Source organism: Ptychodera flava, chromosome 19 (genome assembly GCF_041260155.1).
Source record: "Ptychodera flava strain L36383 chromosome 19, AS_Pfla_20210202, whole genome shotgun sequence".
Taxonomy (NCBI): domain Eukaryota; kingdom Metazoa; phylum Hemichordata; class Enteropneusta; family Ptychoderidae; genus Ptychodera; species Ptychodera flava.
Window position 1 is genome coordinate 39503328 of NC_091946.1, and position 22328 is coordinate 39525655.

The window sequence follows — 22328 nt, forward strand, 5'->3', positions numbered from 1 at the left end:
GCTGCAAGTGCATGCTGTTATCATTCTGTTCCCATTGTCAAAACCATAGATGACACTTCCTTCTAAGATAATATGATCTCATGTCAGGCATGTGTTCAGAAATCTCCGTAAGACATATGTGTCGTCCCATCGGTGAACATGTCGTAGTTTTGCTGCAATGGACCACGAAGATAGCGCATTTATTCTGAGTGGGCCCAGTAGTATTAAGACAGCAACTACATGACTTTAGAGATGTGGCTTTTTACCTTGTTTTTCCCTTCTTATCTTTCTTTTTTATGTTATTACCCATGATAACGTGTTGTATTATCTGGTATACTTTAATTCCATGTCCACAGTTTACGTCTAAGCTTATGTATGACATTTTCCGGTTGCAACTATTTCAAATGCCCCGGGATTGATTCTGTTTATAAACAGTTAAAGCGGCATGCGAAAATTCATGGAAGAAGGATTACGCATTCTTTTATATTCGTCAACTCTTGTTTCTCCTACTCTAGTATTTCAAATTGTACCTTAATATTGTCTGACAGTGAGCATACGGCACGCGGTGATAGGGAGAATCAAAGCTAGGAATTACGTAAGTTAAATGTTCTTTGTTCACTGATCCAGGGGGTCTTGCGACGTGGGCCGTCCTCCCATAGTGCTTTACACAAAATGGCGACCGACGTGTAAACAGCAAAGTCTATGTTGACTAGATTTTCCAGATTGAAAGGTCTGTGCACATTAATTTCGCTAATTTCTGTCTTATTTTCTGTGTAGCTTGCTTTTTGTACATGTCAGGATATAACGTTTGCGATATTTATTGACGTTGCGATTGAATTTTGTGTCTGAACCCATCAAAATCTGGACTGTCGAGCTCCCAGTCTCAGTATGGACTGTGAGATAGTTCAGACATTATAATTTAGCTAGCTTCGAGCAATATGGTTCTCTGAATGGATTTTAATTAGGTAGAATTTCCTCGCCATAAAAACTCTATCATCTGTTGATTCACATGTCCATTGGTATAAATTAAGATTTGGGTATTTCTGGAGCGTTTACGAATATTTGGCGAGCATTGTTATTTAACGCTGTGTAGGCATTCTTGCTGTTTGTGGGTTTCTTCGCGGTCGCACCCTCCGTCGATCGCGATTATATCTCAGACGGCGCTTTAAAGTGACGAGTATGCATTGAACGTCAGCTGGCCGAGACAAAAACCGAATCAGCGTTTCATCGGGTCTCACGAAAGTACCTTTTGTCGAAGCTAACTGTTAAATATTGTAGGACTTTGTCAGTTTTTCGCAGTCTCGTTCGTGTATTTTGGTTTCCGTTATCTGAGAGAAGTGCGGTGGAGAATTAGAACAGATGGAAAATTGCTATTTACAGTACGTTTTCGGAAAGGATTGACCTATGACAGTGCCTACCCCTTCATATACAGTAACAGGAAAATATATTTGAAAATTGGCAGCGAACTGTAGACTGTCCAGCTTACGGGTCACGGCAACTTTTTAGGTGAGATTTTGTGATCTTCAGTGCTGGACCCTAATTGAGCCAATGCATTTGATGCATATGCTTCGTCTATTTTAATAGTCAATGACGCTGAATCAGCTTCATTCATAAAAGCTCAACGTGGGCACACGTCATGGCGGCCGCGTATTTAATTTATGGAACCTTATAGAATGACACTTTGACTTATCCGTTTCAAAGAAGTCGTCTCTGTCTCCAATGACCAGTAGCGGGTACATAAAAACGTTCGCTTTAAATAATTACTTCTTACATGTAATACTTTCATAATGGATGGCACAAGTAAATGTGATTTGTACGAGACAGAGTGCGGAAATATCAGTATTGAGTTCAAGGTGAAATAGGCGAACAACCAGCCATACTTCTTGTTGATGTGATTTTCACTTTTTATTGATGTCTTGCAACTTACTTTATTCTTTTGGCATATTTGACATACAGGGGCTGTAGAGAGTAGTTTAGAATCTTTTTTTATTTGTTGTAGAGACTGGACATTTCTAACAGATTTCTCTGTTAAAGACATCATCATGGTAATTTTGTCATCAGATTACTGACAAGAAATAATTGTTTTCCTGACCTCCCCTTTCTTTCATGTTATTCTTGCAATTTCCATTCAAAAAACATTTCTTATAGTCCTGTTAGAGACACTCTTTCCTTGCCATATGGAATCAACGACAAGCGGGATAACAATCATACATAGTGAAATTCCTCATCCTAGAAAAAACTCTGCACTAATTTTATCATCTCAAGAAAATTAACCCTGTCATCAAATGCCACATTATGAACTGATGTGTCAAATTGAGCACTCAGACATTTCCATCATTTCAAAAAGAGACATTATATTCAAGGTTACAGCACTGTTTCTTGTTCATGGCAGACTTTTCCAGTGTGCATCATACATACCATGAAACCGTATCGTTAGAATACCTGAAGCTTGTAGTGAGAAATTTTACAAATTCTATAATGGAGCGACGATGTAATTTTTCTTTTTTTACTGCATGACAAGCAGGGTAGGTAATACCCATACTATCCTTGGTTGTTTCAATAGCATTGATTTTCGTAGGGATGTCATAAGACTGTTTGATGTTTTGGGCATTTTCACTGGGAGATAATTCACTGATTTTCCTGCTAAAATAATGTATGTTGTTATAGATTAACTCACTTTTAATTTAGACAATTTTGTCTGTCAGCAAAATTAGCAAAACGGAGTGTAGATGAATGATTCCTTCTTCACTGTCTTTCCCCAACGTCTTTATTATTCAAATCCCATGCCGACTAAGCATCAGTATATGCTAGACTTGGTACTTGTATGAAGTGTTTCAAATTTAATAATTAGCGAAATCAGAAGATCACAAATTTTATTTTTGAAAGATCAAAAGGCCAATGCCTCTGCTCTTTCAATGTAACTCTACAGATATTATATGAATTGCCCACTGTTCTTAGCAGTTGACATAGTGTACAGAAACAGTGTCCATTCACTTTTGAAAATCGTAATTAAAGATGACAGAACTTCATTATTGTAAAGGACTTTGTCACTCTGCAGGAATCACAATCATAAATGTTTAACAGTTTTAAGAATAACACTGTACATTCGTTTGTGGAAGGGAAATTTGACAGTTTAAGAAGGGACAGGCCTGTTACCAGCTTTCTTTTGTAGAACAATTTATGTCACTCATCTGTGTATTACTTAATGGTTGCTGAATGTTTTCTGGTGCAGTTCTCAATATCTAACCACCTGCAATTCATAATTTAGCTGCTATTTGCCAACTAAACCCCATAAGGCTGAATGAAATTCATAGGTGAGCTTCACTGCCATAAATTGCCAGTCCATGTTCCATAGATCATTAGGTATGATCTGAATCTTTTAAATACTGATTTGCACTTGGAATACTAAGTAAAAAAAATCTGCCATTTTATGTTCTCATATGTATGGATTTATGTTATTGTTATCACTGTACTCTATTAGTACAAACATTCAGAAATTTCATGTTTTCTTTTTGATATAAACAAGCATAAAAAATTAAAGGGTATGGGAATTTTTTACGACAATAATATTTGGTGAGAACCCAACTGGTCATTCAATGAGGAAATCTTTGCTAATGATGGTAAACCTTGTGATTGCGTGAATTGTGGTAGAGCCTAGGTCAGTGTTTAGACTTTCAACTGGTGTTATCAAACAAGTAATTTAAATCCCAGTCATGTGACAAGGGATGTCCAAGTGAATTAGCATGACAATGGGACATTTACTTTTCACAACATGATCAATGACAGGAAATTCTTCAGTCGGTGGCTCTCCTTCCTGGTAAGTGTTGATTCATAAATAAGTGAATACCAAATACTTTAGATAATGTCATGTATTTCCCCTGTACCTTTGAGACTTTGCATCTCAATGTGCCTGTTGAATCAGATCATTATGTGAACTCCCCTCCTTGCAAGTCTGCCAGGCCGAGGCTAGTACCGATTGTGTAAATCCCACTTTGGTAATCTATTGATATGTTAATGACCTATCGGTCTGGCATAATAACCATTTACTGTGTAGGCCAAAACTTTTCTTTTATGGTACATGTATGGGTTGGATAACAAGGTGACCTACAAGATATAGGTTGATTATCGCTGCAGGAAAGCCTTTTCCTTTGGTATCAGTCTCTGTCAGATGGTTCATTATTGCTAAATGTACATAGTAAGCAAAAACTAAATTCTCTTTTCTGTCAGTCTGTGCAAATTACATTTGTCACAAAGGGCCTTTGATTTGATAAAGAAAACAATAGCATTTTGGTTCACAGTCACCCCGTAAATGGTGACCAGGTTTGTAATCACGGATGGCTGTCATGCATGTCACATCAACAGTCCCTCTGTATGTGGAAGGACTTGTGTTACGCTGTACGCTACAAAGGCTCTCAAATTGACAAAACCTGTAGATGTTGGCAATGTCCCTAAAAAAATGGTGTCTTGTAAAAGAGACTGTTACTACGGTACTTCATATGTTAATCATCACGTAAACCATAAGATAGAGAACATGTAGGCAACAGTTACAGTTGATTTAGAAATTGAAAATCATCAGCAAATAGCCTCATAAAAAATAATGTGATTGTCTCAGAAGATGGTAAACTCAGGTTTCACGCAAGGTTACATGTTTGCAGCCTCATGTAAAACTCGTTATGAAAAATCATCATGACGCCGACAGTGATAGAAAACTAAATCAGGGCAGGTGAGACCCTTTTAGGAACAAGTCATCGTTGATGACACAGTCCCCACTTGTTAATCGGTATTTTGATTACAAGAGTTCTCTTCATTAACCCTTTCCCTACCAGACAGTATCACTTCCCCCATCAGCCAACTCAGTGAAAAGTGGTATTTAGCCAAAACCATACGTATTTCCACCCAATTGGCTAAGTCTATTCCAACAGCTTTAGTCCACAAAAATCATGTTTAAAGTATCTGTGATGTCAGGTGCCTTCAAATGTTCAATTTTAGGTTAAAATACACCAAATAAGACACATTTGCTTCACTGGTTTTAACCAACTTGACCTGATGGTGAAATATGAACTTGGCAGAAAAAGGGTTAATTGTGTCTGTGATTAAAAATACTGCAATACAGATGGGGCTTAATGGCGGAGAATGAGGTCCATGGTTGTGAAAATGTAAAATACCAATCTGTTCTGCCACCCTAATGACAAAAAGTCCTTAAATTAGTCAATTAGTAGTTAATTGACAAGATATTGTAAACAATTTTGTATTGTATCATAGCACTGACATATTATCACATCTACCATATTCAGTGTTCAATCTAGGATGTGAAAAACAGGGGTCACTGTGAGCCCCTACTCCCATCCCAAGGGGACCACTTAGAAAATTGGGGGCCATCATCAACACACAACAACCCTTGAATTTTATGCAGAAAATACTATAGTCTTTCCAGTCAAAAAAGGAGAATACAAGAGACTGTGTCCCCTGCAACCAACCAAACCCCACTGCAAAGTTGTCCCCTGTGCGTACACAACAGGCCCAACAGTGGCAACAGCAAACTTTTGCTTTGATTCAGCTGTTTACATAACTTATGTGATGATTAATTAATATGTATGCTGGACGTGAACAACTGTACATTGCTAAGGACTTTTATTTTGGCTGATCAAAGCCTATTGTACCGGTAGGATTTGTCCGAGAGAGGCCCCCAATTTTCATGCATGGACAATTACTCATGCACTGATATATCATGAAAAAGTAACCTATGCAACCTAAATAAAGTGATCAGTATATCAACTTTTGAACATAACTTGTATGTATTAGGAAATTTATGATCTATGGTTCTGACCAGAGGGTTTACACAGTCGTGTTGTTCTATGCATAGAGCCGACTACTCCGGAAACGTGATATGTCCGACCAAAAATGTTGCTATTCAAAACGATCATCTGGCCCAGCATGGATACTTTCCTTGCAGTGTTCAACATTTGTATGGATGATAGATGTTCAATTGAAGGGCCTGCCCAATAATCTTTGTCTAAATAAGGTTCATCAACTACTGGTGTTATTAGCTTATTATTGTTAAGAATCTGAGTGGCAACTAGCATTTTCGCCATTACGCAGCGGCTACTGCCGTTTACATTCATTGGCCATGCTTTATGCACATGGCTCCAATGCACCATTGCCCCTACCTCAGTCCTTTCTACCCAGATGCCTAAGACACTGATGTAGAAAATAGCTGGCAGCCGGCAAAAACAACCAGCTGTCAGCAAAATTTTGCCGGCTGTGAAAATTATTTGTAGATGTGTAAAATGTCATTTCTGCTGCAGTGTAAAAAAAGCCAAAATCTTCTCACAAATCTTTCAAAATGAATGTAACTGCAACGAGATACAGCATTATTTTTTTTATTTGTGTGTCCAAAAAATCAATGTATACATACGTGCGTTCACACGGAAATAGCCACTCACGTTAAATTCAGTCCACATGGGATCAGGCATTAGTTGAATACTAAGTTCACAAAAATCATGGAGTTTCATGTCTTTTCAGACTCCCAAAAAATTCCTAGTCGAACGAAATCAAATTGTAAACAGAGTACACTGAAAAAAATCTACATATGCGATCGGTACACGGTAATGTGTGTTTGTCGGAACGCAGTGCACAGGTCATGCAGGTCGCAGTTGACCTCGCTGGGTTTTTTTTTTTGGTACGTCATTGTCGGCATGTGTTCGGCTAGCTTTCAGAGTGACTCGATACAGTCACTCAGTTGTATTTGCATGACAAGCCTATGTCAACTTTGTGGATATTGCAGGCAGAACGTAAATGTTCTGGCGATAAACAGCCAAGTATCAAGAAATTCTTCAGTGGTTTCTCTGATAAACAGGCTGAACAAACTCTCGGTGAAAAATCTGCCGATGAACCTGCCAGCAAGCCTGCCTGCACTTTAGCAGTGTGTCAGTGCAAGTCCTACTCTGGAAATCCCACCAAACAACTGAGTCGAGTTCCCACGTGGCCGTGCAATGCCATCTGTATTCCAGTGTTATCAAAACAACTGAATGCGAACCGTGTTCAAGTGAAACTGTTGAAACAACCGAAATTAACACTACTAATGATGTCAATTCATCGGGTCGTGAATCAAACAACAATGTACAGTACGTGTTGTCTCAGAGCGATGGTGAGAAAGAAATCCTAGCTGTGTTTAGCAATGTATTCGATGGCAACGGTGAGCGAAAATTGGACTTTATAATTTCTACTTGTGCAGCATAAGCTGCTGTTCTTCGATTCCGATGTACGACAAATATGGGGACAGTTCTACAAGTAAATTTAAAGTTTCTCACATGTGGCTTTTGAACAGAAAATTGGGCTTGACAAAGTTACTGGTTTATGGTGGCCAGTGTACATCGAAAAAACGAGACTATACAAATAATAAATGTTAAATGTTCAGAAATAAAAATCCCTGAAGAGAGATCACCTGACTGTCCTTACCTTGTTACATCATAGATGATGTAAAAGTGTGCAAGATTTGACCAGAAAATTCATAAAATGGATCCAGGAGAGCCATTCTGGAGACTTCAAAATCAAAAAAGTTTGCACAGTGGGAGGGGGCACCCCCCTCCCACACCCACCCCCTGCGACCACTTTGCGGTCACATTGCAGACATTTCCAGCTGTCATCCATAATTTTCCAGCAGTGACAAAAATTTTCTTCATCCCTGTAAGAACATTACTTATTTTATCTCATGATGCAACATGATTTGTATGCTCAGAGATCACCATTCTGCCACGGAGGGCGCCATTACAAACATGAACAATGCTGTGTCCCAAAATAGCCACGAGCTGAAAAGTGAGGTTGAATTTCCTCATTCACAGTTACTTCCATGCGATAGTTTGAAACATGTACATTGTTATGTTTTTTCCTGATCTTTATAATGTTATTCTCTCTGAAGATTTATATTATTCAAAAATTAACCCTTTTCCTGCCAAGTCCATATTTCACCACCAGGTCAAGATGGTTAAAATTAATGAAACACAACATATTCCATATTATGTATTTTAACATAATACTGTACATTTGATGGCTGTTGAAAACATAATACTGTAAAGTTGATTTTTTTGGACAAAAGATGCTATAACATACCAAGCCAAGTGGGTGAAAATATTTCATGTTTTGGCTCAATACCGCTTTTTACTGACTTGGCTGATGGGGAAGTGATACAGTTATTACTGTCTTGCAGGAAAAGAGTTAAAGTTGAGTTTCTATTTTTTGACCTTTTTGGGGATATTTTTGGCTATCTTCTCTCTAGTTTTTATCACAACTGGAAGTTGTGATATAGAGGTGGTTTCAACCGGTGTTTGATGTCGTCCATTTCCGTAAACGACAAAAAGTCAAAAACTGCTGAACAGACTGCGTTGATATTTGATACCGATACATAGACTGGTTCCAAGGTTCCAATTCCGAAAAATGGAGCCAAACGGAGTGCCGGTTAGATAGTTTTGGGAAATTTCTAACCCCCCTTTTTATCTAATTGATTTTAGGGGTCTTTCATATATGTAGTTTTGGAATGTACACCAATCCTGCATTGTGGACTGTTTTATGAGTTGTGGAACAGAAATGAGGTTTTGATGAATGTTAGAAATATGCAGGATGGCTGATTCGAAGTATAAGAGATTTCTATGGTCTTTTGGGCATCAAAAGCATAAAAAAAAACATATTTCATAGTTTAGATTCTCACTTTTGAGATGACCCTAGGCATTTGTTAAGTAAACATCCTTGAGTCAATATACAGACTTTGAAATTCCAGAGATTAAGTATCCACAACCTCACATGTTACAGTCTTTCACTACAATGGTATGGCCCAAACCCATTGTTATCAATGGAGAGTGTGGACCTGTCTACAGGAAATTGGGGTGAACAGGTTAGACAATGACGTTACAAGTTGTAGGTTAGTTATCAAGGTAGCACCAGCATAGAGTCCTGAGCATCTGTCCATGTGTTTTCACAGCAAATTACAGGGACAAAAATTATTTGAGAAGTTTCTCTCCTTTAAATAGAAGTATATTACAATTTAAACCTGTCATGGATAGATTGCTCTCAAATGATCTGAAACACAGTTATTGCCCATTAGCAACAAATCTATAGCAAGATTTATGTAAAGTTCATTACCTTACACAAGGTATTAGACAAAAGATGACCATGACTTTGCTACTTTTCAACATTTATTTCAATCAGATTTCCCCAGCTTAGTGTATAATTTTGTAATCTTAATTACTGTCAACTTAGCTTTACTAACTTATTCATACCTCATTATTCTTACACCACTGTTATACCTTAGAACCACAAAATTTCAAGAGATGCATATATGATTGTCACTTAACAAACAATTTACAAATATGTCTTCTGCTTTTTCTCCATATACATATACATGTCTCTTTTCTCATAAAAATGAGCTTAAAATCGCAATGTGAAAAATAGTCTTTCAGCTATATGTTGCTCATTGACTTTGTGGTCTGTCTAATTCACAGTGAGTGGGGTTGTTGATAAATGCCGATACACCCGTGGCCACTTTAGTGTTGATCAAGCCTGTCTGGTGCAAGCAGAAATTCTGTCTGCAGAAGGGTGATAAAACGGTTACTTTCGGTACCCCATGGACACGCTGATTAGCCTGAAATTACGGAGTGATTACAAAATACACTGTATACAAATGATGTTGACCACAGCATTTGCCCTATCAGTATTTAGTTTCAGGTAAAACTCATGTGTTTCAAATGCAGTCAGTGTTACAGAACATCACACATTTTGTGCCGATTTCAATATTGCAGTGAATGAATACCAACGATACTATTTATATAGCGTGTATCGTAAGTGTCGTGTTCAGGCTTTGTTCAGACGCGGGAATTGAGAAAATGCCACTTTGTAAATGTTAGCAATTAAATTATAGACATCGCCCGTCTTGATTGCAAAACTTTCGAAATAAACATTCACTTGCACTAAGCCATGTTTCTTTCCTACAAACCGTGAATAAACTTACTTCAATTTCACTTGGTACGGAAAGGTAAGAGTAAAGTACAGTCGGGGTAGCATTTTACATGTACATGTATTCACATGTGTGTAACCATGAACAACACTTTTCTCATCCCGGTTGAAGGGAACCTGTCCTGATACATGTATATCTCTTCCAAACTTTTCTGGCTCCCTCCATGCTTATCTTAAAACGGTCGCTTGCTTGTTTTTTGTAGCTGCTCGTGGTACCTCGCTAGATGCCAAATTGCCACCACAATGTCTTATATTTTGAACAATCAAGCTGGCCACGTCCTTACTGAAGGATTTTCCCGTATGATATTCGCGACCGTTGTTATTGATGTTCATTGTCGGAGTGCAGACTTACGGCGTGTCTACAGTGCAGTGTTGTCATCGATTTGAATTGGGCAGGCGAGACATTTTAGTAGAACGTTATCTCAATCCTAACAGTGGGGTGCCGACAGTGAACCTTACATTTATTACACCGACCACCACTTTGTTTCGTTTATACAAACAGAATTTCTGCTTGCACCAGACGGGCTTAATCAACACTTAAGTGGCCACGGGTGTAATACTAGGCGGTCATAATGTCCAAGCGCCATTGGCGGTATCTTTAATAATGACCATAGGTCACTATCACATCTGGAAGTTGTGATATAGGGTTAGCTTCAACCGGTGGTGGACAGTGTCCATTTTCCGTAAACGACAAAAAGTCTAAAACCGCTGAACAGACTGCATTGATATTTGGTAGAGATATTCAGACTAATTCCAAGGTTCCGATTCCGAAAAATGGAGCCAAACGGAGCAGCAGTTAGATAGTTTTGGGAAATTTCTAACCCCCCCTATAACTAATTGATTTTAGGGTTCTTTCATATATGTAGTTTTGGAATGTACACCAATCCTGCATTTTGGACTATTTAATGAGTTGTGGAACAGAAATGAGGTTTTGATGAATGTTACAAATATGCAGGATGGCTGATTCAAAGTATCAGAGATTTTCATGCGCTTTTGGTAATAAAATTGATAAAAAACAACATATTTAATGTTTTAGATTTCTCACATTTGTTATGACCCTTAACATTATAGACTTGATGACATAACCCGCTGCTGGACCTGTTTACTGGCGCATTGATTTAAAGACAAAGATCATTTTATTTTGTAATAAGGACGTGTGATTTCGTAAAACATAGTCTATTAGCCTGGAAATGTGATTTTTGCGAATATTGCTTACCCCACTGACAAACAGTGTGGTTTGAAAATGTCTGGAATTCGCTACTTCGGGACTTTGTTTTCTGTGTGCATTTACTGACAAACTTCAAACCCGCAGCACCTACCCATTCAGTATTTCATGTACAGGTGTACCCAGAGATAGAGTAGTTTCACAATGTGCCAGTTGTGATCAAGTGCCATTGGCGCTATTTTTGATTTATAATGCCTAGAAGAGTATGGAAGCCATTGCCATGCTTGCTCCCAGTTAAAGTACGATCTCAGTTTTTGGGTTGACTGATTTTTAAAATTTTCAATGCAAATATTCAGTGAAAAATGAGATTTTTTATGATACTTAGCCTTTTTCTTGATGAGAAATGTGAATTTTCAAAAATTAAAACCATATCATCATTGTACAACTAAGTACAATTTCAATGATACACTGCATGCCTATGTTGACCCCGAAATGGAGGGAGGAGATAGAGTTTGAAAAAGGACAGTTACATCAGAATAAAAAGCGCATTTCGCCATGATATAATTTTGGCTTTTGTAAGCACATGCACTGTACTCATGTGTGTGCTCACTTGTATCATGGCTAAAATCCTGTGATACCATACCATACCACTATCACGGTCATACGCCGATGACTTTAATTAATGTGTAAGTGCCCATGTACTAGTCTTTAGTAAACATATGGTTTTTTGATCGCACAAAGTTTGAATCAATGTTTATTTTTGCTTGATCGTGAACTACAAGGGCCAGATTAGAACAGGAAGTACATAGTTTTGTCAACTCTCAACATATGCTTTTTGTTTTCAATGTGTACCTGTGTAGTGGCTGCGGAAACTGATGTCGGCCCGTCGTATAACAACAAACACCAGCTGATAGCGGTATTACATATGTTCCCACTGCTCACGGGATACTGAAATATATACAGAACTTTGCAATCGCTTATTGAAAATTTTGACCAGTTATATGCTCACTGCCAGAATCAACAGCTTTGCTGAATTTTAAGGGGTGCAATGTCAGTTCAATGCAGCTTGTAGTTCGCTGAAATGTATTACTGTCTTCGCAATCAGGTATCAGAAATAACGGCGATTGTGCCAAAAAGTACTATCTTTTAACATCTTTTGAAACCACAAAACTGTCTTGTACATATTCCTAGCCAGTGATAGATACATGCATGCATGTACAAGGCAAAAATACTTTTGAGGCTATGACAATCGCGGTGACTAGACTAGATGTGCACTCTGATCGCATTGCTACGGGTTCACATTGGGTTTATGCGTCGCACAGTACGACAACAACGCAATGTGCAATCTGATCTCTGTACATACAAATGGTATTGCATTGTCGATAATTTCGCGTACTGTGCTACCTACCACAATATTGTACTGTATTGAAATTACAAAGGTCTTTGGGTAACATGTCACACAATGACTGAGGTCATGACCTTCAGCGAGCCAAACTGCACTGTACCAATGTATGAACTATTTACTAAATGAACTCTGCATGACCGAATCATTCAGATAATATTGCGCCCTCATTGGTGCATTAAATGGTGAGATGAGGGCCATTCAAGATTTTATTTCATGAATTGTGCAATGGCACGTCCTAGATTTAACACTGCATATTCATAAAGTTTTATGCAGCCTTCTGGACATTCACCCTAAAAAAAAAAAATTCATTATGCATATGCTACTTAACTATTAATTTTAATGATAATGTTTAGTGCCATTGGATTTTATTTACAACACTGTGAGGTCAACATCTGTACCAAGTTTTAACAAAGTAGATGCAGTATTTGTGGACTTATCGCCCTAATTAGGAAAGTTCATTAATATGCAATTAAAAATTAATTCACATGAAACTGATAAATGTCTTTATTCACTGTTAAAGCAATGTGAGCTCAAAATCTGTACCAATTTTCATGAAATTTGATGTACTATTTCTTGACACATCAGCCTAATTACAAAAATTCAATAAATATGCAAATCAGTATTTAATTGATATGATACTGCTACATATCATGAACCAAGTTGATGTTCATATGTATGACGTAGGTCAATGTCCTTGTACCAACTTTGAATGATATTGGTTGAAATACCATTGTGGCTCTGGACAGAGAAAAAAATTGTAACAAAATTGCCACCATGGTCATATTGAGTAGTATAGTGAAATAAGTTGTTGTGCATATGTATGACATACCTGTCGGTCAGTGTCTTTGCACAAATAAAATCGGTTGAGAACGGTCAGAGTTATGGCTCTGGACATGAAAAAATCGAAACAAAATGGTCCCCACACAGTGATATTGGATCATTTTGGTGAAAGAAATGAACGTGCATATGTATGACATTGGTCAATGTCCTGTACCAAGTTTGAATGAAATAGGTTCAGACATGCCTGAGTTATGGCTCCGAACACAGCCTAGGAAGTTAACTTCATTGCAAAGGAGCAATGCTTCCAAATTTTAAAATTCAGGAGCCAAATGCTCCTAAATTTCAAAATTTAGGAGCAAAATGCTCCTAAAGTTCAAAATAAAGGAGCAATTATAAACCTGTTGTGCCTTGGATAATCTTTTACTTCAATAAACAACATTATTGTGAATGTACACAATACACCAGTAGCTTGTATTTGCCCCGTAGACATCTTAATCAAGATTATCTGAATCTGGTTCATTGTTCAAACAAAAGTCAGAAAACTTCAACAGTTCAGTTTCCATGAGTTCATGTCCAGAATTACTACTCATGCATGCACACTACAGAAAATCATTCAGATCTCCATGTTCCATATCTGCAGTATCATCAACACAGACAATATTCTGAGGCCACGACTGTTTTACATTTGGGCGCCTTGCCCTCGTCGATTCATTTAACCAAGACTCTGCATAAACAGTGGGGTCAAATTCAGTGACATCAGGACCTTCCAAGCTGATACGTATCAAGTCTCCAACAGTTTCTGGATGAAGTCGAGTGCGGGCTTCTGTCTTGATTCGTCTTTGTGCGGAGAACCCTCTTTCACACTGGGCAGTAGAAATGGGTAGTGCTGTCATTATCTCTACCAAATGTAGTATGTTCTGAAAATTTGTGCGGTATGGTTCTTTTGTCAACATGAGACTCCACAATGCCATGTGTGATTTATCCAAAAACTGATTGAAGACTAAGAGCTTTAGTTGTCGCCATTCACCTGCCACATCAACAACAATACAACCATTTCTATCAAGTATTGGACCAAACCATTCCAGAAGGAAAGCCAATTCTTGTTGACCATACACCATTAGACTTTCCACTGTGTCAGGCCATGCATCATGATTGAAAAGCACTGATAAACATGCCACTGCTTTAGCTGCTCCTTGCGCATTTACCGTACCCAACAAATTCTGAACCTTCGCTTCAGTTCTGCAACAGTTGTATCACACGTTTCGTCGATTGCCTTCTGCAGTTGTGTCTTAACTAGGGCTGGTTTGCCCTTCAACTGCACGTCTTGATAAGTGATTTCTTCCGACTCATCATTTTCGCTGTCACACTCGCGGTCGTCCGTATTCTCTCTCTGTTCAGTGTTCATGCATGTACTGGTTGAGAAACTGATCAAGTGCACCATTTTGTACATTCTCTGTTTTCATGGACTCCACGGTCGCGATACATGACCTCACTCCATGGATGGCTTGAGGTAGAATAACTTCATTTGCCTGTAAAAGCCGGCTCAGCGATGCTATCTGTCCGAATAAATCCAAAAGGAAATGGCAAAAGGCGGCAAATTTCACTTTTGTCATTTCGCGAACAACTTTACTTGCTCGACCTTTGATGTCAGAATTTCGGGTAGTGGCGGCGAGGTGTTCGGCATGTGCTAAAACCGCTGCATACTGGCCGCATGTTGATGGACTGTTTTTGTCCCTCTGCTTTGATGACAGAAATATACGCAGTGCTCTTTCCACGTGCGGAGCCCATCTTGTTCCCGACACGGACTTTGGAGTGTAAACATCAACTCCCAATTCAGAAGCGAGCGATGCGAGCTCTCTTCGACTCTTTGGAGAGTAGTGATACGTCTTCCAAACCATATTAAGAACATCGTGAACATTTTTCACCATCGATATGCCTTTCTGTACAGCAAGCATGACAAGTTCCAGCCGATGAGGCGTACAATGAAAGGACACGATGTAACTTACTTCATCTCGTAGCATTGTGAACACGCTGCAATTTTTACCGAGATTTACCGATGCGCCGTCTGCGCCGAATCCGACAATCTTCGCCCTCCAGTTGTCGTCTATTTTATCGCAGAGGGATTTTGCCGCACTTACCACGCCTGCAGCGTGTGCATGTTCGAGTTCTTTCTGTCCGATGAGATTTACTTTTGGTTTTCCACTTGTTTTGTCAACATGGCGCAAGTAGACTATTTCACACTCCTGCATAGCTCTATCAGTATCGCCATCGATGAGAATGGAAATATAATTAGAATCACGAACACAGTCTGATAATTCCTTCTTCATTTTGTCCGCAATCGTACCGATGATTTCAGCACACTTATGTGTATTGTCATAAGTTGGATTGATATCGACTCCGTTTTTTCTGTGTAGGAGCAATAAAGTGGGAAATACAGAGAACGGCATTTCATGTTTAGCGATCAGATAGGCGATGTTCATTTTGATTTTCATTTCTCGCAGTGTAGCGTCACTACTACCAGGCTTGTTGCTTCGGAAGGCTTTTGCCAGAGGACTAGCTTCAACAGACTGAGCGAAAGTACTTTGTCTCTCGCACGAATGTGTTTGAAGGAACTTGCGTGTTCAGTCAAACTCTCTTTTTTCTCGACCAGTTTACCCACTTCACTTCCGTATTCCGACTTCTCTTTTGCCGCTCGACACCATCGACACCACACGCGATAAATATTCCCACAGTGAAGATGTTTACTTTCGTCACTCATATCTACATCAAGCCATTCAAATGTTCATGCCATCGCACAAGTTTACTGTCTTTCGACTTTCCAATCCGGGCCTGCTTGATTTTGTTCACGATCATTGATGCACCACCGCCATCTTCCTTGCGCCGTTTAGGCGTGGTCACCTCGGTAGAACCCGTACGTGCTGATGTGTCGCCTGGATGATCATCACGTGTTGAACTTGAAACTTCAGCCCGCATCTCAGTCGGTCGAAAAAAGTCTGTAATTTGTTTCTTGCTCATGATGTGTCAGCTTATATCACCGCTGTTTGAAATACTTCAGAATATTGGGTCGTAGTTTGATGAAAAGTTGTCGTGCTCCCAAGAACATGTACCTATGAGTGAGCCGTACCGTCGCCACCACGTGTGGTTATATGTTCTTTTTTTGTGTTTGAGAGTACCACCTCCACGGCCAAATAAACCAATGCGAAAAAATAGAATTTTAGAGTCGGCAAAACACGGTCGTCCCGGCAATGGCGTAATTAGACACGGTATGTCAATGGACTTGTCCATCAAACAAATTGCCCAATGAAAAGAAAAGAGAAGCGTCCGACCGACGTCGTCACATAGAGATTTGCCGACAAAAATGTATCAGAAAAAATAAAAAGGAAATGTCAATCAAAGTAAAAGAAAATCCAAGGCCAGTCAAGTTTTTGATACATTTGAAGTGAGAAACAGTTGTTCGCTATCAGATTACACGAGCAGCCAAAACAATGCGCTAAATATAGGCCGCGTCTATGGCTCACAGTTTACTCGCTGAATGCGACCATTCTTGTTGTTGCACTCGCTGAATGCGAGCGTATTTTTAATTCCACTCGCTAAATGCGACCGTTTTCATATTTTCACTCGCATTACCCCAAATTTTAGGCGCAAATGCGAGTAATTACTCGCAACTTCCTAGGCTGGAACATGAAAAAATTGTAATGAAAAAATCTCATTGGATCGTTTCATGAAACAAATCGACATGTATGACATAAAGGAGTACCGGTAATCTTGGTACGAAGTTTGATGAAATCACTCCAGGCGTCTCTGAGAAATTTGAGTGAATGGACGGATGCACAGACGCACAAGTGCAGATGACAGATGACTTTTTTAGCTCCGCTGGCAGCGACGCGGAGCTTATCAAATAGGTTGATTTTCTGTCGTCGTCCGTCGTCGTCCGTCGTCGTCGTCGTCCGTCGTCGTCCGTCGTCGTCCGTCAACAATTGCCTTCTCCTCTGAAACTGCAAGTCCAATTGCTTTGAAATTTTATATGCACTTCACTTGGGGTAACCTCACTTCAGTTTGTTCAAATCATGGTGAAATTTGCATATTTGTATTTTTGGGGCATTTTTTGGTGTTTTTGGTAAAAAAATCTTCTTCTCTGAAACCGCTTGTCCGATTGCTTTGAAATTTGATATGCAGTTTACTTAGGGTGACTTCAGTCAGATTTGTTCAAATCGTGGTGAAATTTGCATATTTGTATTTTTAAGGCAATTTTTGTCATTTTTTGTAAAAAAATCTTTAAAAATCTTCTTCTTCAAAACTACGAGTCAGATAGCTTTGATATTTGGTACATATGTCCCTAGGGATGATCTATTTCAGATTTGTTCAAATTATGCAGAAATATGCACATTTGCATTTTTAAGGCAATTTTTGCCATTTTTGGTCAAAAAATGTATTTCTCAAAACGTACTGATCTGATAGTTTTGAAATCCGGTATACAGGTTTCTATAGATGAACTTAGTAATATATATTGAATTTCTGATGAAATGATCTGATGAAATCTGTAATTTTGTATTTTGGGGCAATTTTTGCCATTTTTGGTCAAAAAATCTGTATCTCAAAACTACTCATATGATAGCTTTGCAATTTTGTATACAGGTTCCTACAGATCACCTTAATGATATTTATTGAAATTATGATGAAATCTGCAATTTTGTAATTTTGGGCAATTTTTGCCATTTTTGGTCAAAAATGTGTTTCTCAAAAAGTATTGGTCTGAAAGCTTTGAAATTTGGTATACAGGTTCCTACAGATGAGCTAAGTAATATATATTGAATTTCTGATGAAATCTGTAATTTTGTATTTTGGGGGCAACTTTAGCCATTTTTGGTCAAAAAATGTGTTCTCAAAAGTACTCATCTGATAGCTTTGAATTTGGCATACAGGTTTCTATAGATGAACTAAATGATATTTATTGAAATTATGATGAAATCTGCAATTTTGAATTTTTTGGGCAATTTTAGCCATTTTTGGTCAAAACATATATTTCTCAAAAAGTACTGGTCTAACAGCTTTGAAATTTGGTATACAGGTTTCTATAGATGAACTTAATTTGATCTTTTGAAATTATGATGAAATCTGCATTTTTTGGGGGCAATTGTTGCCATTTTTGGTCAGAAAAATTTATTCTCAAAAAACTACTCATCAGATAGCTTTGGTTGACATGTTCTTAGGGATGATCCCATGTGATATATTCAAAGTATGATGAAATCTTCAATTGTGTATTTTTGCAGCTATTTTAGCCACTTTTTTCTGGCCACTGCATTGAGCTATCAAAGATTTCCACCTTCTTCATCAACATGTGTCAAAAATAGTTATTCTCTACATAAACACAGCGGAGCTATATCGGCCGCTAGGTCGCTTGTTTGACAAAAGTTTGTACTAGAAAAGCTCATGGAAACCCACTGCACTATTTTGTTGTCTAAAAATGAAGGATTTTGCTCATTATGAGGAATATAATTACCAAATGTTAGCTTAGAGTCTTCAGAAACAAGGCACTGTGGTGACTGATATGAAGTCAAAATGCTGTCAATCATGAGGAGTCATTTGACTTGCAAAAAATCATGAATGCTTGCCTAGCAAACAACACTTCACTGGGTCAATATGTTCTCAGCATTATGTCTCTTTGTCATTTGTATGAAAATTAACGGTACACCCAGTGCATCAGTAACATAGTAAAAGCTAGGGTACACGTATCATGGACAAAGTTTACTCTTTTAAAAGCTGTGAAATGTAAATTTATATGACACAGATTGACTGCTGCTGTCCTACACCCTGAGAGGACAAATTATGAATTATTGTGTGCGATATATCTCTTTTTGGACAATTTAGTGACCCTGAAAAGGCCTGTTTTGGTTGGGTGCGTCAAAATGCACCCAAACAAATGATTTTTTTATATAACTTACTGTTGATATATCTCAATGGCAAACCTTTGCTATTTAACAAAAAAGAAAGTCCCAGACCCTCAAACACTGATTTTCAAACCAGCGGGTTACACTGATCTGCCACAGTGTGTGAGCTGTCTTGTTCTTGCAATGTATCGGGGCACATTTCTACTGTCTATGGTACTGGAAGACAGGTGGAAGTTTCTTCTATACCTTGGTTCAAAAATTAGCATGAGATAAAACAGTAACTACTCCATAAGTTATGGTAATTTTTGTAATAATCCTCTTTGGCGCATGATCAAGGCCAAAATTTGAACTCCAATTTTGGACTTGTAGTCGCATTGTCAACTTTAAAACTCATGTTTGAAATGTTTTCAGCTTTAGCTCACATGTTCACACATGTGGGCAAATGTTGTAGCGATGTCTGTCTCTACTGACCTCACAAGGAATTATCGGCCATGAAAGACATAATGGTGTCACATAAAAGTGAATAGCTAATTTGTATATTAGATGAACTTTCCTAATTACGGATATATATCTCAATTGACTTAATCAAAATTGATGAAACTTGGTATGTATGTTGAAGATACTATGATTTAACATAACTGAAAGTCATTAAGCATTTTAATATCAGCCAATTCCCAATTTGCATAATTAATGACTTTCGTAATTAGGGTTATATATCTTGATTGCCTCGACCAAACTTGACCAAACTTGCTATGTACATGCAGTGTTCTCCCCAGAAATTTCTGAAACAGGATTGCTAATTTGCATAACAATACATATGTAAATGTTATGTTAATTATGCAATACACACATCACTCCATAGCATCAGAAAAAATCCCACAATAAAAGGATAAAGTAAAATCTTTTATGCACTTTAAGCACTTCATATATTACATCCATATTTTCATTCAAAGTCTTCCAGTTCTCTCTAGAATAACATTCCAAATCAGATGTTTTATGTGATCCTCAGTTTGTCTGTAGCCAGATTGCTAAAACTATGGACGTCTTTTTTAAACGTCTGTGACAAAACAGTTACATGGACAAGTTCATACGGGACTGAATATTGCACTGACAATTCAAAGTCAGCAGAGCATGCCTCAGGAAAATATGTTGACTTTAAAACTCAATTCATGATAAAGAGAAGCCCGAAAATATTGATACCAGGTATTTTCAAGAACAAGATTTGAAATTGCATCGACTTCTACTTCGACAAACATACGAAACTTCGACAACTGCGCGGCGTCGGCCGGTCGCCTTGCATTGTGTCATATCCATTGTGTGGAGCACACTTAAACACGCACGACCTTTGAACCTATACTGTATATCCTAACCGTACGTACATACATAGCTGCTGTATTCAGATGATCAAACGAATGATTATGCCTTGAATATTGTGAAACGGGTCATGGGTTTTGAAACTGGATCAAGTGCAACTGTTTCTCAAAGTCAATCGAAAGAATCCATGCAAGTTACGAATGCGCGACATGAGGTGACACACATGGCTTCAACGTCATGTTGACGTACACAGATCTCGAAATGGCAAACAAGCGTGCTAAATCGGACACGCAACGATCTGAACACGCGGCAGTACCATACATTTTTGCATCTGATGTTTGTCTCAACCAATCGTACGATTTCAGCCACTTCTGATCGAAATCACTTTTCCTGACCTTCGGGTCCTTACCAGTGCGAGACATTGGTGGCAACGGCAGTTCTACCAGTTGCCTATAGTAGGCCTATAGATGCTTTGACTGAGTGCCCGCTGGGAAAGATACAACACAGAGCCTTTCGTTGAGTATACTCCATGTCTGTTGTATAAAATGGCCGTTGTCTGTACGATCAGCAGCGTAACACATTTCATGCTTTTTGAATTTAAATTTCATCCGTCTTAGCCGATGTTCATTTGCACTACGGCTGGCCCATTTATTCTCCTCACAGACAAGCGTGACTTTGGGTGTTTTGCACCCGATAACTGTGCCTCATTGTGTGTAAAACACCTAAAGCATCGACATGAAAGGAGAACAGTCTAACCATTTCACACATTTTGGCGATGGAATAAACCTTTTAATCATCTGGCAGGTCGTGTTATCGCCACATTAGAACCGTTTCACACTTGATACGCTCGCTGAAATAAAAGTGACAAAATCTCCACCGAGAAACAATAGGTCTTCAGCCACATTCATATCAGGGGAATGAAACAGGATCGGCATGAAAAATAAAGGATCGGGCGAAAAAAATAAAGGATCGGGGCCGATCCTGTTAAACGGCCTGGGGAGAACACTGACATGGAGGATACTGTGATACAACATTATTGAAAGTCATTAAACATTTTTACTTCAGCCAATTGCAAATTTGCATATTTAATGAACTTTTTTAATTAGGGATATATCTTGATTGCCTCAACATAACTTGACAAAACTTGCTATGTACATAGAAGATACTATGATACAACATTATTGAAAGTCATATTTTGCTCACGTGTTTACACACGTGAGCATATGTTGCAGCGTTGTCTGTCTGTCTGTCTGTCTGTCTGTCTGTCTGTCCGTCTATGTGTTTGTCTGTCTGTCTGTCTGTCTGTCTGTCTGTTGGTTCGATATCTCAAAAATGGCTCATCAGATCAGAATCAAATCTGGTACATATATTCAGTTAGTAGATGGCAAGAACTGATTAGTTTTTGGTGGGTGTGGCTTGCATACTTTTTGCTCATTTGCATAATTAATGATTTAGAAAAAACGGATATACATTAAAAATGACTACACACAATTTGATGAGATTTGCTACAAATGTTGATCACACCAAGATATATCAGCAGTGGGAACCATTAAGGGGTGACATGAAAGATAAATGCTAATTTGCATATGTAATGAACTTTCCTAACTAGGGATATATGTCTGATTTGACGTGATCAAAATTAACCAAACTTGGTAAGTATATTAAAGATACTATGATTTAACATTATTGAAAGTCATTAAGCGTTTTAACTTCAGCCAATTCCTAATTTGCATATTTCATGAACTTTGTTAATTAGGGATATATATTTGAAATGACCGGACCAGAGTTGATG

The 22328-nt window shown here is 38.3% G+C and overlaps 2 protein-coding genes across 5 annotated transcripts in view; one reads left to right on the forward strand and one right to left on the reverse strand.

Annotated features, from left to right (window-relative positions):
• The first annotated feature begins 638 nt into the window (after window positions 1-638).
• Window positions 639-22328, forward strand: part of LOC139119503 (fibronectin type-III domain-containing protein 3A-like) — a 129423-nt gene continuing 107733 nt past the window's right edge. For 2 of the 4 annotated variants that reach the window (XM_070683363.1, XM_070683365.1), the window contains exon 1: window positions 640-709. The gene's annotated coding sequence lies outside the window, so the exon portion shown is untranslated. Of the gene's footprint in view, window positions 710-22328 lie in introns of all 4 variants that reach the window. The other 2 variants (XM_070683361.1, XM_070683364.1) reach the window with 2 other exon arrangements.
• Window positions 14729-16307, reverse strand: LOC139118199 (zinc finger protein 862-like). Its single transcript, XM_070681491.1, has 2 exons — window positions 16099-16307; window positions 14729-15740 (listed from the first exon to the last, which is right to left on the reverse strand). Exons 1-2 carry the CDS (start codon window positions 16305-16307, stop codon window positions 14729-14731), a joined length of 1221 nt encoding a protein of 406 aa, XP_070537592.1.

Excerpts from the sequence above, each read along its gene's own strand:
- LOC139118199 (XM_070681491.1), bottom strand. The coding sequence starts at position 16,307 with ATGCGGGCTGAAGTTTCAAGTTCAACACGTGATGATCATCCAGGCGAC. Across the intron at positions 15,741-16,098 it reads GAACATTTGAATGGCTTGAT|AAAAAACGGAGTCGATATCA; the intron begins GTAGATATGAGT and ends GCTCCTACACAG.